The 15,779-nt window shown below is 41.7% G+C and overlaps 3 protein-coding genes across 4 annotated transcripts; 2 read left to right on the top strand and 1 right to left on the bottom strand.

Moving 5' to 3' along the window:
• Positions 1-121: 121 nt before the first annotated feature.
• wbp2 (WW domain binding protein 2) lies at positions 122-5,667 on the top strand. Its single transcript, XM_044016685.1, has 8 exons — positions 122-392; positions 1,766-1,874; positions 2,624-2,759; positions 2,838-2,930; positions 3,411-3,560; positions 3,649-3,771; positions 3,983-4,059; positions 4,371-5,667. The coding sequence occupies exons 1-8, from the start codon at positions 334-336 to the stop codon at positions 4,416-4,418; spliced, it is 795 nt and encodes a 264-aa protein (XP_043872620.1). The 5' UTR covers positions 122-333; the 3' UTR covers positions 4,419-5,667.
• A 461-nt stretch (positions 5,668-6,128) lies between these two features.
• Positions 6,129-11,438, bottom strand: trim65 (tripartite motif containing 65). 2 transcript variants are annotated; one of them, XM_044016683.1, is made up of 8 exons: positions 11,352-11,438; positions 9,804-10,252; positions 9,543-9,638; positions 9,140-9,370; positions 8,857-9,025; positions 8,670-8,759; positions 7,976-8,193; positions 6,129-7,373 (listed from the first exon to the last, which is right to left on the bottom strand). In XM_044016683.1, the coding sequence occupies exons 2-8, from the start codon at positions 10,227-10,229 to the stop codon at positions 7,065-7,067; spliced, it is 1,539 nt and encodes a 512-aa protein (XP_043872618.1). In that variant the 5' UTR covers positions 10,230-10,252; positions 11,352-11,438; the 3' UTR covers positions 6,129-7,064. The 2 variants fall into 2 exon arrangements, with proteins under 2 accessions (XP_043872618.1, XP_043872619.1); XM_044016684.1 differs by having other exon boundaries at positions 9,804-10,231.
• Positions 11,439-12,107: 669 nt separating this feature from the next.
• Positions 12,108-15,647, top strand: mrpl38 (mitochondrial ribosomal protein L38). The gene is made up of 9 exons (XM_044016648.1): positions 12,108-12,207; positions 12,840-13,028; positions 13,152-13,283; positions 13,374-13,576; positions 14,461-14,533; positions 14,618-14,663; positions 14,750-14,908; positions 15,178-15,314; positions 15,407-15,647. The coding sequence occupies exons 1-9, from the start codon at positions 12,123-12,125 to the stop codon at positions 15,541-15,543; spliced, it is 1,161 nt and encodes a 386-aa protein (XP_043872583.1). The 5' UTR covers positions 12,108-12,122; the 3' UTR covers positions 15,544-15,647.
• The last annotated feature ends 132 nt before the right edge of the window (positions 15,648-15,779 follow it).

The following is a 15,779-nucleotide window of genomic DNA, read 5'->3' as shown; positions in this document are numbered from 1 at the left end:
TTAATTTTGGAGCACAGATCTAACGTCTTCACAGCTTTTCTGTTGCAAAAAGAAATGTCTCATCTGCTGTTTTTCATTTTTCCCATAGTCGTTTTTTAAGCGATCGTGACGTCACTCAGTGGGCGTGCCTCACGCATGGCGGAAGAGCAGGTGTAACTCAACCGAGTAGCAACATCACAACCGCCGTTATTTCCAGAATAGTGGTGAAGGCTCTTACCGTGGCGGTGGCGGCTCCTCACGGGCCTGTTTATCGACACATTTATTCTCAGAGGAGACGCAGCTTTTAAGTTTGTCCCCTTTTCATTTGGTCGTTGTTCTGTCGGGGCCGTCGGCATGACTCTGAACCAGAACCACTCGGAGTCCGGCGGAGTCATCATCAACAACAGCGAAAGGTAAACGCTAGCGGCCGCGCGGTGCTAGCTGACGCTCACTGCTAACCGCCAGAGTGTCAGTGAACTCGTTTAAAAACAAGAGAATAGCATCACTGTTGTGTCTGTAGCTAATAAACATACAAATGAAGATACTTGACAGGTTACAGCAGCAAGACGTCAATAAACAGTTTTAACAAAGCTGTCTCACAGTTAGCCAACCAGCTCTAACTTCATTCATTTTCAATGACAACTTTTAGCATCTGTTAGCTAACTATCACACAGACTAAAAATATAGTCAGTATTCCAGATATTTTTAATTACTCGGCAGTTATGCCCAGTCATATCCCATAATCGATCAATCTGTAGACTATTTTATCGATTAATCGAGTACTTGTTCATCCATAAAATGTCAGAAAATGTTGATCGGTGTTTCCAAAACAATGAAATGATGGTGTTGTCAAATGTCTTGTCCCCGACCCGAAATTATTCATTATATTTCTGTTAAAAGGAGCAAAGAAACCAGAGAATATCAACATTTGAGGAGCTGAAACTGAGAAAACCTGTTTTAATCATTTAAAAAAAAAACATTGAAATCAAATCGGTCAAATCAATTAGCAAAAGAGTTTAGTAATCTATTAATCGTTTCAGCCAAGTTATCTGTAATGACAATTTACACAATTTGGAAGACAAAAGATATTTTAAATATTTATTTTGACAGGGAAGAATTTCATTTTAGATAATACGTAAGCAGACTAGCTATTAAATGTTGAAATGGCTTGTTATGCCTAACCCGAGCCTAATGTGACATTGAGATGTAAAGCAACTACAAACAACCGTGCCCTCCATGTGTCTGATGTGTTATTGTACCAGAACCGTGGGACACTTTGGCTTAAACCTGGCCTTTAATCTGTTATATCACCACTGCAGTCAGCTATAGCAGGTTTACATGTGATGTAATGTATATGTTTACAGTGTATATACTCTTTTCAGTTTCATACATGGCAATCTAAGGATTTTTGTCAGACTTCTCTTAATCGGTACACAATCACTTCCCTGTGTGATGCTGTACAACATTTTAAATCCATTTGCCTGCTGTTGTCTATTGTTATGTGTTAGTATGACAATTGTTATTGTCATTTAGGAATGCTATCCTCTCTCTGCTCAGTTTATTAAACTTTTATATAATTTGCTATTGTATTTATTTGTTTAAAATATATGATCTTATTCAATTTAATGAAATTGTAACATTAAATGAACATTCATGGCAACATTGTGCTGCTGTGTTGCTCTGTAGAAAAATGTTTGTTTTGATTTGTCACTGATGAAAATGTTTTGAATTTGTTTTCTTTTCCCTGTTGAAAGCTGTGTTTTCTGTGTTTACTTCTTGTCACTAGTGTGTTGATGAACTATGATAACGTGGAGCTGGTTTTCTGTGATGTGGAACGTCTGCCTGAAGCCTTCAGGAAGAGCAAGAAGGGCAGCATCTATTTAACTCCATACAGGGTGAGAGACGAGACCCAGGGTCTCTGTTTTGAATGCGGTGCATCATAATGTTGCGCTGGAAAAGCTGCGGACTAGATGGATACAGCATACATGGGGCTTTTGTTTCTGTGTTAGAGGAAAAACAATGATTTGGTTGGTTTGTTATGTATATTATATCTGCTGTTAAGTAACTAATTGTCATTTTTTTCATCCCAAAATGTACATGTCAATGTTTACTTTTTAGTAAATGTAAAACACAGATTGGAGAGGCAGACTTTGATCAGTGAAGGTTAAGCACATTTTGTGTGTGTCTTTTGTAATGAATTATATTCTGTCAGATGGAGGAGACAAAGAAAACCCAGCCAAACAAATTGGCACACAAAAAATGAATAGGCATCATCATTTCCCCCTTTGGCTGCACTGATTTGTAGAGATTTGCATCGGCCAATGAAAAACCCATATTGCAATGTGTTACCACTTACACTGCCTGTTTTCAAATCCCTTCTTGAAACTTGCCTCTGTGAGATGTTGCTTTTATGTTCCTTCTTTTGTTGGTGTCTTGTTTCCTCCTCCTGTTTTACGTGTTTTTACTGTCTATGTATTTTAATGTGACTCTACTGCACTTTTTGCCAACCAGTATTGTTTTTAAAAGTGCTGGAATCATTGAACCTCAAGTGATGCCGTGACTACAGCCTGCAGTATTTTTCACATGCAGTATATGCAGTATAATGGGGAAAGTTGAGTGATGACTTGTCACTGTTTGCCCTCAGATGATCTTCCTGGCCAAAGGCCGTGATGCTCTGCAGTCGTTCATGATGCCCTTCTACTTGATGAAGGGCTGCGAGGTGAAGCAGCCTGTACTGGGAGCCAATTACATCAAAGCCACCATCAGTGCAGAGGCTGGAGGTAAATACTGTGCGTCTGTGTAAAATTCTGTGACCGTTACGTTCGTTCAGTACAGGAAATGTTTAATTTGTCTTGCAGGCGGCTGGGAGGGCAGTGCCACTTTCAAGCTCGTCTTTGGGGCTGGAGGAGCAATAGAGTTTGGCCAGTACATGCTGCAGGTTGCAGCTCAGGGTAAAATCCTATTATTTTACAGTTTATAAATCCATATTCACCTGGATTAACTGGTAAAGCAACTCTCACCAGTCTACCACAGGTGAAAAAGGGGGTGTATCGCCCCACAGTGGAGGTGGACACACCTAATTCAGTAAATAGATTCTCCCCCAATGCTTGTTCACTGGGATCGATTGTCCAGTTGAACAGCGACTTAAATGTGCATCGAAATGAAGCAGCAGAAATCATTTCTCACTGTCTCTCAGCAGCTGCAGCGCCATTCATTCACTAACTTCCTGACTTAGCATTTTGATCCGCAGTGGTTTTTGTCTTATCATCAGCTGTTTTTGTAGTGTGTTGTGTCTTCCCCTGAATGAGCAGCTCTATGTACGTGCACACTCGCACTCGATGCAACATGTAATAAATGTGTGAATTGTCAAGGAATTGTTTAATTTATTGTGTGCGTGTGCCTGTGCGTGTGTCTGTGTCTGTGTGTGGCAGCATCCAGAGGTCAGCCAGTGACCCCTGGGTTTGGTGGATGCCCCTACATGGCCAACGGAGCCTACGCCTACCCTCCTCCTCCGTCTGCTAATGGGATGTACCCAGCTGCTCCTCCGCCTGGCTACTCCTACCCCAATCCTCCTCCTCCAGGTGTGTTTTTTTTTTCCTCATTAATTAATGTCAGAGTAGACGTCTCCAGGCGTTCACACAAGACCTGTGAAACATCACTGCTTCACAGGTGGATTCTACCCAAGCCCTCCCGCATTTGACGCCTCCGCCTCCTACATCCCTCCACCTCCATACTCAGCCCCTCTGGGTCAGCAGCCCCCACATGATCCAGACCTTCCTTCCTCTGCAGCAGGTGAGGCCCTCACTCATTTATTTGATGAATAACGAGAGGGGTAGAGATTATATCTCCCAGTCAGATGTGGACATATGTGGGCAGGGAAAGGGAAGTGTGGGGCTCTCTGCTAGAGCTGCTACCCACGTGACCTGACCTCGGATAAGTGGTTGACGATGGATTAATGGATGGATGTAACAAATGAAAGCCCCTCTCCTTCACTTTTTCCCAGCGGAGGCCAAAGCGGCCGAAGCAGCAGCGAGTGCCAGCGGTGCCTCACTGCCCCCTACACACGTGTACCTGCCACATGTAAGTCACAGTGTTAAAAGGAGATATCTGGCCCTTAGATTATCTCCTCTGAAACACACTGGTTGAGTTTAGTTGAAGTGCCTGCAACATGTTTTTCAATGTTTCAGTTTTTCATTTTTCCCTTGAAATGTTTGACTTTGCCATATTTAAAGATTTGATACAGGATTTTAAAAAGTTAAAGCACACAATGATCAGTTTAAAGTAGGTTTAACAGATTGAGTCTTTGGGAAACAGAATTCAGAAAAACATAACAAATGTAAGGCAGGTTTTTTGTAATAATTTTCAATTTTAACTTAAATTTCTCTCTATAGGACAAACCTCCTCCTTACTCTCCTCCAGAGGACAAGAAGAACCAGTAGATGAGCTCCTTGTCGCCCTCTTTCCTCTCTTCTCTCCTGCTTCCTCGATCCAATTGGATCATATTGTTTCTCATTCCATCAACTGCTCTTCGACAGGCTTAAAATTTCCTTTATTCTTTAACATCATTCCTGCTTTCCCGTCATCCCTTTTACCTTAATTCCATCCTTTCCCCCTCCATCTCAGTGAGACTCTTTCACATTCCTTTTAATGATTTGAATATGTTAATCGGCTCCTTTCCCCTCTTTAGAAGCACCTTAATGTGATGGAAATTTGAAGTATTAGCTGTAGAAGGTTGCTGAGGACACAGTGGGTCCAGATTTTGGGACTTTTAGACGCTGTAGTTGAGGGAAAACTTTGTAATCTGAATAATATAGCATTTATTGCCTTGCAAGTGTCCCAAAAATAATACGCTTACCTTAAAATGTTAGTTTCAGCAGTGCCGCGAAGCTCACTGTAAATTTTTTATGACCGCTTATGGAAACCAAACTGAATCTATAATAATGTTAATTGCGTCGCTAAGGTAACCAGAGACCAGCTGAATGCCAGTCTTTTATTTTTCTATCATTTGTGTGTACAGGCTTTTAATAAAAAAAAAATACTTTAAAAATTAGATATTTTCTCAAGAACACTAAACGTAGAAGAAAGACAGCTTTTCTCCATGACACGAGTGAAGAGATTACAGCAGCATAGATCCTCAGCAGTGATGCCCTGATCCTGGATTAGGGATTATTTACAATGTTCAGGAGCAGAGCAGTCATCATCCAGTGACGTCACTACACTTCCTCTTTTGTCACGTCTCAGAACGTTCCAGAAAAAAAAAAGGTCACACTCGCCGCCTCCCTGCTTCATTCTTCCAAACACACTGTACATTTAAACGCATCACGACAGGATTTCAGTCAAGTGTTTCCTTCCCGCTGTGGTCGTCACGTTTGAGGTCAGTGTTCCAGTCTGAACCTCCTCTTCCTCCCTCTGTGGTCACTTATCTATACTCTGTACCCGTTGGCTGAATATTTGCACTTTCAGAACGCTATGCATCAGGCTCCTGCTCTGTCACAGCTGTGTGCGTGTGTGTGTGCGTGTGCGCGCGCGATAACAATAATAATCATATATGTATTTATTTCAAACTAATTTATTGAAGAATTTGTGTAAAATGGCTCAAATACAAAAAACAAAGCATGACTGCAGTTAATGCATGAAACACACTGGAGTGGATTGTTATTAAATGGATTTTGATTCATGTGGAACAAAGCAGTGTTTGTTGTTTTTTTATTTCTACAGTGACTATTGCTTTATCACACAATGACAAATGATGGGTTTTCCCACTTTGAACATGCCGAGACTCCTGGGTGAGAGGAGTTGTGTTTTATAATCTGAAAATGTGCTTTCTCCAAAACTTGTGCAAATCCACAGCAGTTTTCCCAAAACACTGGTGTACGAAGTCCTGAGCCTCGAGGTGGATTCAACCTCCCGAACGTCACAGCGATGCTGTCCAAGTGCTCGTGATTTTAAAAACAAAACAAAAGTCTATAGAATACAGCAGATTCCAGTACAACATTGTCACAGGCAGGACAATGAGTTTGCACCTTCAGCTCAGGTCCCAACGTGATTACATGGCACTTTCCCTTTTTAACGTCCCGTTTTCAGTAGTAACATTCAGATCCCTGCATTTAGAGTGGATTGCTGTACTCGAAGGACAATGAAATCAAACATTTGTGTACCGTATCGTACTGTGTGCACAGCATCATTAAGTGGTCTGTTGACTGGATTCTGCCTGATGAAAATGTTTGATGTTTCTACTTGTTTTGAGCTGAGAGGTTGAAGTTGAGTAAGTCCAAAGTTTGTGTTTCTAGGCATGGGATGAATCAAGTCGCAATTATCTCAATTAATACAATAATTTCACAATATAAAATGTTTTAAAATGGCTCTCAGGCTCCCCCTTGTGGTACTTTCAGTAGCACTGTATGTAGTCGAGTTGGGCAAAGTCAATATTAGCAATGTTTCCCATTCAAAATGATCCTGATAAAACAAATTCACCACAATTGACTTAATTTGAGTGCGATAAAATCGTATACTGACCCATGTCTAGGTGACGATACCTTAACAAATGGCTTTTTAAAAAAAGTGCCCTTTTTCTTTAATACTTATTTTGTTGCTATGACTCTTGTGTCTGTGCATGAGTTTCATCTACTTCCAATAGAGGAACCAGACTTTTTGCTCAACCACGTGTAATAAATTCACTGGTCGTCGAGAAAGGAAAAAGTATTTTGTGCAGTAAATGTTCAATAATCTGACACATTGAGCTTAGACTACTCTCTGAAAATAAAAGACCAGTCTATTTCCTATCTGCTATTAAAAAGCAAAACAAAAACGGAATATTGTAGAGCAGTCTTAAAACTAGAACCTCAAGGACCTTTTTAGAGTTTCTCTCCATTCGCTCTGTCATTGTGTTGTTAAGAGATAATGTACAGCAAATAAAACATAGTAGTTAATTTTGGGGGCGAGAAAGCCCACAGTCAGTCAACTCTCCTGCTTCAAACAGAAGCTTAGGCAGTCATTAAAATATAAAAAAGGAAAGACTTTTTTTAAAAGTGTTGTTGAGACAGCTGGCGCCCACCTTCCATCATCACTTCTCTTCCCAAGTCGGCTCACGCGGAGCAGAGGGTGATGCTGACCCCCTCTCCTATCCAGCAGGCGGGGAAGAGCTCGTGGCTGAAGGCACAGTGGAAGGCGTGGAGCCTCGTCTGCCCGTCTCCGTAGTAGGTGAGTGTCCCCGCCTCGTAGTCCAGCAGCATTCCAATGCGCCTGTGCTGTGAGTGTCCCGTCAGCGTTTCCCGCCGGCCGTTGTGCCAGGCGTTGAGCTGATGCTCGTCCAGTTGCAGGCTCCACGACAGTTCGTTCATACCCACCATGCACTGCTTACCTTTCTCCTTCCTGGGCAGGGCCTCATAGGTCACCTGGTCAGGAAATGGCAGGGAGAGAGTAGGGCTGAATGTAGAGACTAATTTAACAGATTAAGTCAACAATAGCTTCAGAATGTGCTCTGAATTTTTTCTTCTAAGGCAGCCTCTTTAAGCTGGAAATAGAAGTATGGACACCACTCTCATCGCTCCACATCAAAGTCCATAGACAAAATCAGCTATTTTTACATCACAGCACACAAGAGTTGTTGATTGACTGCTGCCTCCATCAGTGAGTTAAAAATCTGTAATTTTGTGATTTCGATGTTTCACATATTTTGTTTGGATTTAACAAGGTGACACAAACTCACCAAACAGGGCAGCAGTGGACCAGCAGCTCCTGTGTCACTGCAAGCTAAAAACATTGCTTTTCTCTATGGACTTTGGTGTGGGAGAGTGAGCTGTTAACAAATGTCAGTTCCCAGTCAGAAAATGTTATATAATGACAAGATATAACAGTGAACGGTAGCCATGTTTTCAGTAAGACGCAGTTTCTGTGACCCCCTGAATCATCTCTTTAATTCTCCTTATTGTCACTTATTTCATATGCTCCTAAAATGGCGAGCAGGTATATCAGTTTGGAGAGGACCCGTCCTTACCCCCAGGTAGGCCCACGGCTTGGACACCTCCAGCTCCCAGTAGTGCCGCCCATGCGTGAAGCCCTGAAAGCAGAGAACCTGCCAGGTGTGATCGAAGCGGGCTTCGTGAGCCGGGACGGGTCGTGGTCCGGAAGTCAGGTGCTCCGCCCTCCGGTTCTCCTGAGACAGAGACAGGTGTCCGTTGGCCGTACGAGGGTCGAAGGTGAGAGAGCATCGGTCTGTGAAGACAATAAAGCAGAGAGCTGTGTGTCATTAAAGGTGCAGTGGTGATTTTTTTTTGTTGATGTTATTATTTCGTCTCAGTTTCTCGAACAGAAACGATGCATCAACATTATTTGTTCGTTTCTGAAAAAGCAAAACTGTCAGATGTTTCACCTCTTATCCAAGTCATGTTTCCTACAGCTAACTACGGAGAAATAACTTCTTAAACTCTTTGTAGGATCTTATTTGTATTTTCAGTCACGGCCAGTCATCTCACTTTACTAGCACGTTGCTTTTCCTTTATGGCGTAAAACAATCACTTCCTTATTGTGCGGTATGGAAATGTCACCGGGGGGGGAACTAATTTAACAATGCTTTGAATCTTAGTGAGATTTGTTTTGATTTAAAAGCGACACACTACAGATTTAATGTGTTATGTCACTACTGTCCTTTTGTCAATGGGTTAAAAAAGGTAAAACAAATAAAGACTCACAAGCGCTGAGGCCTTCTTTACCAGCAGGGTGGCACGGAGCAGCTGGACTGGGAACCACAGCTCCGATCGGCCTCTTGTCCTGAGGGGAACCTTGAAACCAGAGACCATGATAAGAACAGAGGGAAGGTGGAGTATGGAAGCAACTGTGGTTAAATTCAGGCTAACTCTCTCTCTGAAGGCAAGTTACCATCTTTGTCCTGACCCACAGCTGTGCTCACAGCTCGCTCCAGGTCCTCCGACACCAGCTTGGAGACACGGGACAGGATTTCGGTGACGCCACTTAACCGATCCTGAAGGTTAGGAGCTACGTCTATGGGAATTTCCTTAAAACGTGGAACCTCTACGAGCATTGATTCCTGTGCAGAGACACGTATCAGTCAAAGTCACAAAGTAAAGCTGGGACGTAAACTGATATAGTAAAGATTGCTCTATTTGTGTCTAATGAAAGGTAAAGTCATTTAGGGTCAAACCTTGATGAGCTCAGTATCGGAGAGTTTATGCAGACCAGCAATCTGGTCTTGGCTCTCTTGGAGTCTCTGTGCGTTCTCCTCCAGCTCAGCCAGTCGTGCTTCCGCCTCAGTGATGGCGCCCTCTTTCTGCTCGTCGATGAAAAGCTGTGTGGCTTCCTGTTTCTCGGCCAGAACCTTTATCAGGGACTCGAACTTGACGCTGACCCAGGTTGAAGTCTGTTGAAGAGTCACCTGTTGGTGAAAAACCAACCAAGAAACTTTTACACTTCCTTCAAGGGTAAAAACTTTTTTTTAAATGATCTCTGTTTCCATTCACATGTTTTATGCTTGAAATCGAAAATGTGCAGGAAAACGTGCAGATGGAAAGTCACCTTTTGTGATTGTGAGAGTAGCTGAAACATACCTTTGCTTGACTGATATTCTCAGCTAAGTCATTTATCCTCTTCTGCGTTTCTTCGATGAGTTTTCCAACCTCTTTACTCTTCCTCTCCAGCAGCAGCTGTAAAGACAATCAATTAAACTGAAAGTGAGTAAGAGAAGAAACAGACAGAGGTAAAATAAAAATCAGACACAAAACAAAAACAGTAAAATAGAATAAAGAATTCAGTTCAGACTTAAGAAAATCTAAACTTCACAAAAGTGGACAGCAATTCTGATACTACACCTCTTGATTTTCCCTCTCGGCCTCTAACAGGACTTTGTCATGGGCCTCGCATTCAGAGATCCCACACTCGCAGCACACCGACATCCTGTCCTGTCTGCAGTAATACACCAGGGGCTTTTTATGACGATCGCACAGCAGCATGGCTCTGGCCACCTCACCCCTCATGAGCGACTCTCTACAGGGGTGGCCACCGCTGTTCGCGGCCTCCGTCAGGACGGACAGGGACACGTTTCGCTTGAGGACGGGCCTGCTTTCGAACGCCTGGTTGCAGATGGGGCAATGAGGTCCGATGTCCGCCTTGCTCTTGGTGTCCCAGTGAGTGGTGATGCACTTTTGACAGAAGGTGTGTCCGCAGGGGATGGTCACAGGGATCCGGAAACGATCCAGACATATGATACACATCAGGTTAGAATTCTGGGAGTCCATCTCTGAAGAAAGACCAGACAATTCTGAGGGGGGGGAGGGAGACTGTGAGGATATATGGGCTTATCAACACATCAGGTTATCATATCCTGTTCATTAAAGGGATAGTTTAGGTGTTTTTCAGAGAGAAAAAGGCCAAATTGACGTTAAAAAAAACATTTACCATGCCAGAATAGTGTAATAGTGTAAGTGTAATATGATTGTGTTTAATCAACAGTGTAGTATAGTTTGTTATTCTTTATTACATTCATAATTACAAATATATACTCATGCATTAGCTGCATTTTTGTGTTCTATGCCAGGTTAAAAAATGTAATACATACATGTAAGGAAAAATTTTTCTATATTTATGTTTTCATCTCTGCATTAGGATATACTGCAGTAGTTTAAATGCAGTGACACATCACAATTTCAAACCATAACACAGTGAATATTGAAAATAGATGTCCTTAAAAAGTTGGTGTGGTTTGCTAGTTGATTCCAACTTGCAAGTAAGAATATATTGCATAGCCACCAGGGGGTCATTGCTGTCTATTGCTAGTTAAATATCTTCAATGTAACATGAAGTACATTTGGAAAATTATGTTACCAGTTAGGAAAAAAATAGATAATACATCTGTGACTTTCCCGTTGTGAGTGTTGAGGTTTATAAATGTACTGTACATTTTAATGGATGACACTGAATTAAAGTCAAATCAAATTCCTATATCCCCACATACAAACCCATACCTAGAAAGAAAAATCACGAACTGTCCCTTTAACAGCTCAAAAATCTCTATATTTTTGTGTTAATGTCATACATAGTGTCTTTGACACTGACATGTTTCATTTATATAAAGGAACGGCTCATTAAATTGACTCTATTTTTTGTAAAGATGGGACTAAACATTGACAAAGCACACTAATAATATGAATAAATAATAATAGCAAGGCTCAGTCTGAATGTGACGTTAGCGGCTAAGCGTTAGCCTACAGTCAGGTCAGTCCATGTTAGCTAGGTCTCCTGGGGACAAATAATGGTCACCACGTTAAAGCGGGACAGCGGTTCCACTGCGTAATAGCGCACATTTATTCTCGCACACGCCAAAATGACACAACACAAACACGACACCGCCGTTTTCTTACCGCTTTTAACAGATAAAATCGCTCATAGCATCTGACTGTGGACAGTGAATATCGCTAGATGAAGCTTCCCCTGATGATGACGACAAAACGCTGAGCGATGATGCCTTCACGGGTTGTCGGGAAAACAAGATGTAGATTAGGGAAAATTGGACTCTCGAAATTGACCATAGGTATGAGAGTTGAATGGTTGTTTTGCCTCTGTGTGGCCCTAAGATGGACTTGTCCAGGGCGTATCCAGCCTTTCACCTTATGTCAACTGGGGTTGCAAATGAATGAATACATTTTGCATCATAAATGTGTTATTTTGCTGTGAACTATATATATATCAAAACACAAACTTTTACTTTAAAATGATGTGCAACAGGGCCCTATATCTCAAAATGACCTGGGGGCCAGTGAAGTTCTAGTCTGTCCACAACAGGTCAAGGAAAAAAATAAACTGTTTATTAATTTGTTATTAAAATGATATCATTATATTAATAACTCAGTATGTTGTTTTTTTAGGATGATGTTGCACACGATTAATGAATTAATTTTCTCTATTTGTTTTGATATACAGTATATGTATAGTTCACAACAACATAACATATTTACCATGCAAAATGAATCTGTATGTCACAAAAACAGAGCGAAATAAAGTGGAATCAAAACTCTAAATCAAAAATGACATGTAGACAAGTGCAATTAATACTCTAGACAAGCTGTTTAAAAAAAAGAAAATCTCCTGTCGGCCACCGTATCCTTGACAAAAAAACCGATTACCAGACCAAGATGGCGCTGCGCGCAGTGTGTACCGCTGCTCTGCGATCTGGGACAGATTTAGGGGTCAATAATGCCAGGACGTTTGTCACCACAGGTATAAAAGCAGTATTAACTATTATTCTTTACTCGATTACATGTACTTCGTATCCCGGCGGTAATATTGCATTTACAGTGTGTTTATGTCATTTGACGCCAGAGTGAAGCAGACCTCTGTTAGACTACATGTGGTTTTTCTTTCCTGTTGGTGAAAAGATATTAAAACCAAACTCCTTAGGCAAAATGTAACAATTAAGCGTAAACTTGGTCGTAAATGCCGATTGTCGTATAAGAACATGGCATTAAAGCCAGCTTTCAACTCGTTATAGTGTCAGCACTGATTCGGTTATCTCATGTTGGTATTAAAAATGTACTTTACACTGTTTGTTTGAGGGAACGTTGTCAAAAACAATGCATTTGTTGTGCAAGAAAACTGTCAAATATTCAACATTGCATGGAGCTTATCTATAAGTTAGCTGGTCAGTTTTCAACTTCTGCTTCAAACAACATTGTTGGAAGAAAATACACAAAGTACAGTATATTGTGGTTGGTTTTTGGAGACATCTGATATTATAATGAAATGAAATAACTTGAATTACAATCTCTAACATAGTTTTTAACGTTAGGAATAAGCCGATGTGATAAACACTATTATTTTCATATAAACAACTATGTTTTTCCACTTGACAGCATTCCTCTGCAAGCGGAGACCTCCGCTTGGTCCACTCCCAAATCAAGACATTGACGTTACGGACCTGGAGTCGCTCGAGAAGTACCGCAGCTACACTCTGTACCTCAAACAAGCAGAGGAAGCGAAAAACAAACCTGTGTGGTGGAAGTCTTACAAGGGCTACATGGAAAAAAGTGACCCTGAACATGGTGAGGAAACCTTTTTTGACTGTAAATCCCTGAGTTGTGTGAGCACATCATTAGAAAAATGCATTGGTTGGCCTTTCGGACCTCCGTGAGTCCACAATGTGACAGACTTGAGTTTGTTTGCAGGCGTGGAGAAAGTGGATATTGGCTTTCCATACATTCGACCCAGCAGGACCAAAGAATTGAGGGAGCGAAAGCAAGTAATCAAAGACAACAAGAAGAATGCTGAGCTGGAGAGGGCTCAGCGTTTGCGCACTTGTAAGTTCACAAACATTCTTACAAGTTCACATTTTCATTGTTAAACAATAAAAAGGTCAAGTTTTTCTATTTCACCCAAACCCTCCCCAGTTAAGATCCCTCTGGATCGGGTCCAGGAGACCTGGATGAAGATAAGTGGTCCATATCAAATAAAGAGACTGGCAGAGCACTATGGAGTCTTCACAGATCTCTTCCCCATGGCCTACTTTATACCTCAGGTGTCGCTACATATCTCTTATAGCCAGGACACCAGTGGTCAGGTGCATCATGGAAACCGGCTGACGCCAACAGAGGTACACTATAGGAATGGAAGTTTAAACATCTTTTCATCTGGCTTTTTAAGACCAGATGAAGTTTAAAGTGATAGGTCAGGTTTTTGAAGTGTGGTTGTATGACAAATTAGCACATAGCCCTTTCACACCAGCAGGGCCCTGTGCCGGTTCCAGTTTTTTGAACTGGCCAGTGTGTTCAAACCAAAATAAAATTGGTTTGTAACCTGAAAAGTCACGAAATAGTTTTCCTTCCTCTCGAGCCATGACCTCACCAGTGGGTGTGTCATATTCTGGGTTGTGAAGGCAAGCGGAAAGTAGAGGAAGTATTGGAGATTTTGCCCGCGTTGCGTTTACTTTTTGCTGGAGTAACGTCCTCCCACTTTGGTTCCTCGAGAACAGAACAGAACCAGAACTGTATCTGTCTGAAAGCACAAGGAAATATCTATTTTAGGCTCATAAAAGCGACTTCATCTACGATATCTTGAAAATTTGTTTGTAAACCACTCACCCTCCCACACCAAAGCCCATAGAAAAAATCAGTCATTTTAGCTTGCACGAACATGGGAGCTGCTGATCTATTGCTGCGTCATTTGATACGTTTGTGATGCTGAGGCAAATTCGACTTCAAACACAGAAGTCACAAAATTACACATTTGAACGTACTAATGGAGGCAGCAGGGGCTCAACGACTCCTGTTCACAGTGCTATAAAATTGATGATTTTCAGGAGTTGGAGAGTAAACGGTTTACAAACGTATGTTTCCAGTTGGAAAAGTTGCTCTAGGTGAAGCAGTGAATATAAACCTAAGACATCAGGAGCCACAGATTGCTTAGAACCCATAACTACCCTCTTCTACGTCTTGCATCAGTATAACGTTATGTCCACATGTTGTTGTGATTCTCCAGGCAGCGTCTGCTCCTCAGATCACCTTTGACGCAGAGGAAGGCTCCCTGTGGACCCTCATGCTCACATGTCCAGGTCAGCCTTATGCTCCAGACAATAACATCATCAGCTTTTTTAGAATTTATTCTTTTAAATAACCTATTTTATATGCTCCTTCAGATGAGCATCTTGTGGACAACGAGGCAGAATACATCCACTGGCTCGTGTGAGTATTTCATTATTTACACTTAGTGTAAATAAAGTGTGTAATGACTTTGTGACGTGTGCCTTGAATGACTCGTGTCTGTGTAGAGGGAACATACCAGGTGGAGCGGTGCAGGCTGGAGAGGAGCTGTGCCACTACCTGCCGCCATTTCCCGCCAAAGGAACAGGATTCCACCGCTACGTTTACGTCCTCTTCAAGCAGGAGGCGCTTATTAACTTCCAGCAGGATGTCAGGCCTTCACCGTGGTGAGAAATGCAGTCGCCACACACATTGTTTTCCTAGTGTTTCATATAATTTGGTTTAATGTATCATTTTTTAATGTACACAGTGTAAAAGGGATGGAAAAATGACCTAATCTACATTTATACTGATATTCTGTACGTCTTCATTTTCCTGTTTTTCTGTTTGTTGCTGGTTTTTGTTTGACTTACTGACTGAATTACAAAATCACAATTAAAGCTGACCTGAATTGACACTTAAACTAAGTGTGTTCTGCTTCTCACCTCCTTGTCAGCCATTCTCTGGCAGATCGAACATTCAAGACGATGGATTTCTACAGGAAGCATCAGGACAACCTGACACCTGCAGGCCTGGCCTTCTTCCAGTGCCAGTGGGACGAATCGGTCACCAACACCTTTCACAACACCCTCAGTGAGACACGCTTAAAAGCATAAATTACATCCCATTTAACAGCACATTGGTAATAATGAGGTGTGTCTTGTCTCGTCTCCTGTCCCTTGCAGACATGAGGGAGCCTGTGTTCGAGTTCATCCGTCCTCCAGTGTACCACCCTCCGCAGGTCAAATACCCTCATAATCAGCCGCTGCGCTACCTGGACAGATACAGAGACGGGAAGCCGCACACCTTTGGAATCTACTAGTCAAGCAAAACATTGAGGAAAAATCCCCTAAACCGTTTTTCCCTAATGTAGAATTATGTTTGGCATATTTATGTTAATAATAATAAAGATTATTTCTAATGTGATGTTGCATGTTTTTTTGTCCTTAATCAAAGTTCAGGGAAGTTTGTAAAGTGAGTAATGAGATAATACAATAGCACCTTTTCACCACTAGATGTCACTGTGCTTCCTGAGTTTGAAAGCCATCAAAAACAACA

The sequence above is a fragment of the Solea senegalensis genome, unplaced genomic scaffold, assembly GCF_019176455.1.
Source record: "Solea senegalensis isolate Sse05_10M unplaced genomic scaffold, IFAPA_SoseM_1 scf7180000014711, whole genome shotgun sequence".
Lineage (NCBI taxonomy): Eukaryota > Metazoa > Chordata > Actinopteri > Pleuronectiformes > Soleidae > Solea > Solea senegalensis.
This window is presented reverse-complemented; position numbering and strand designations above follow the sequence as displayed.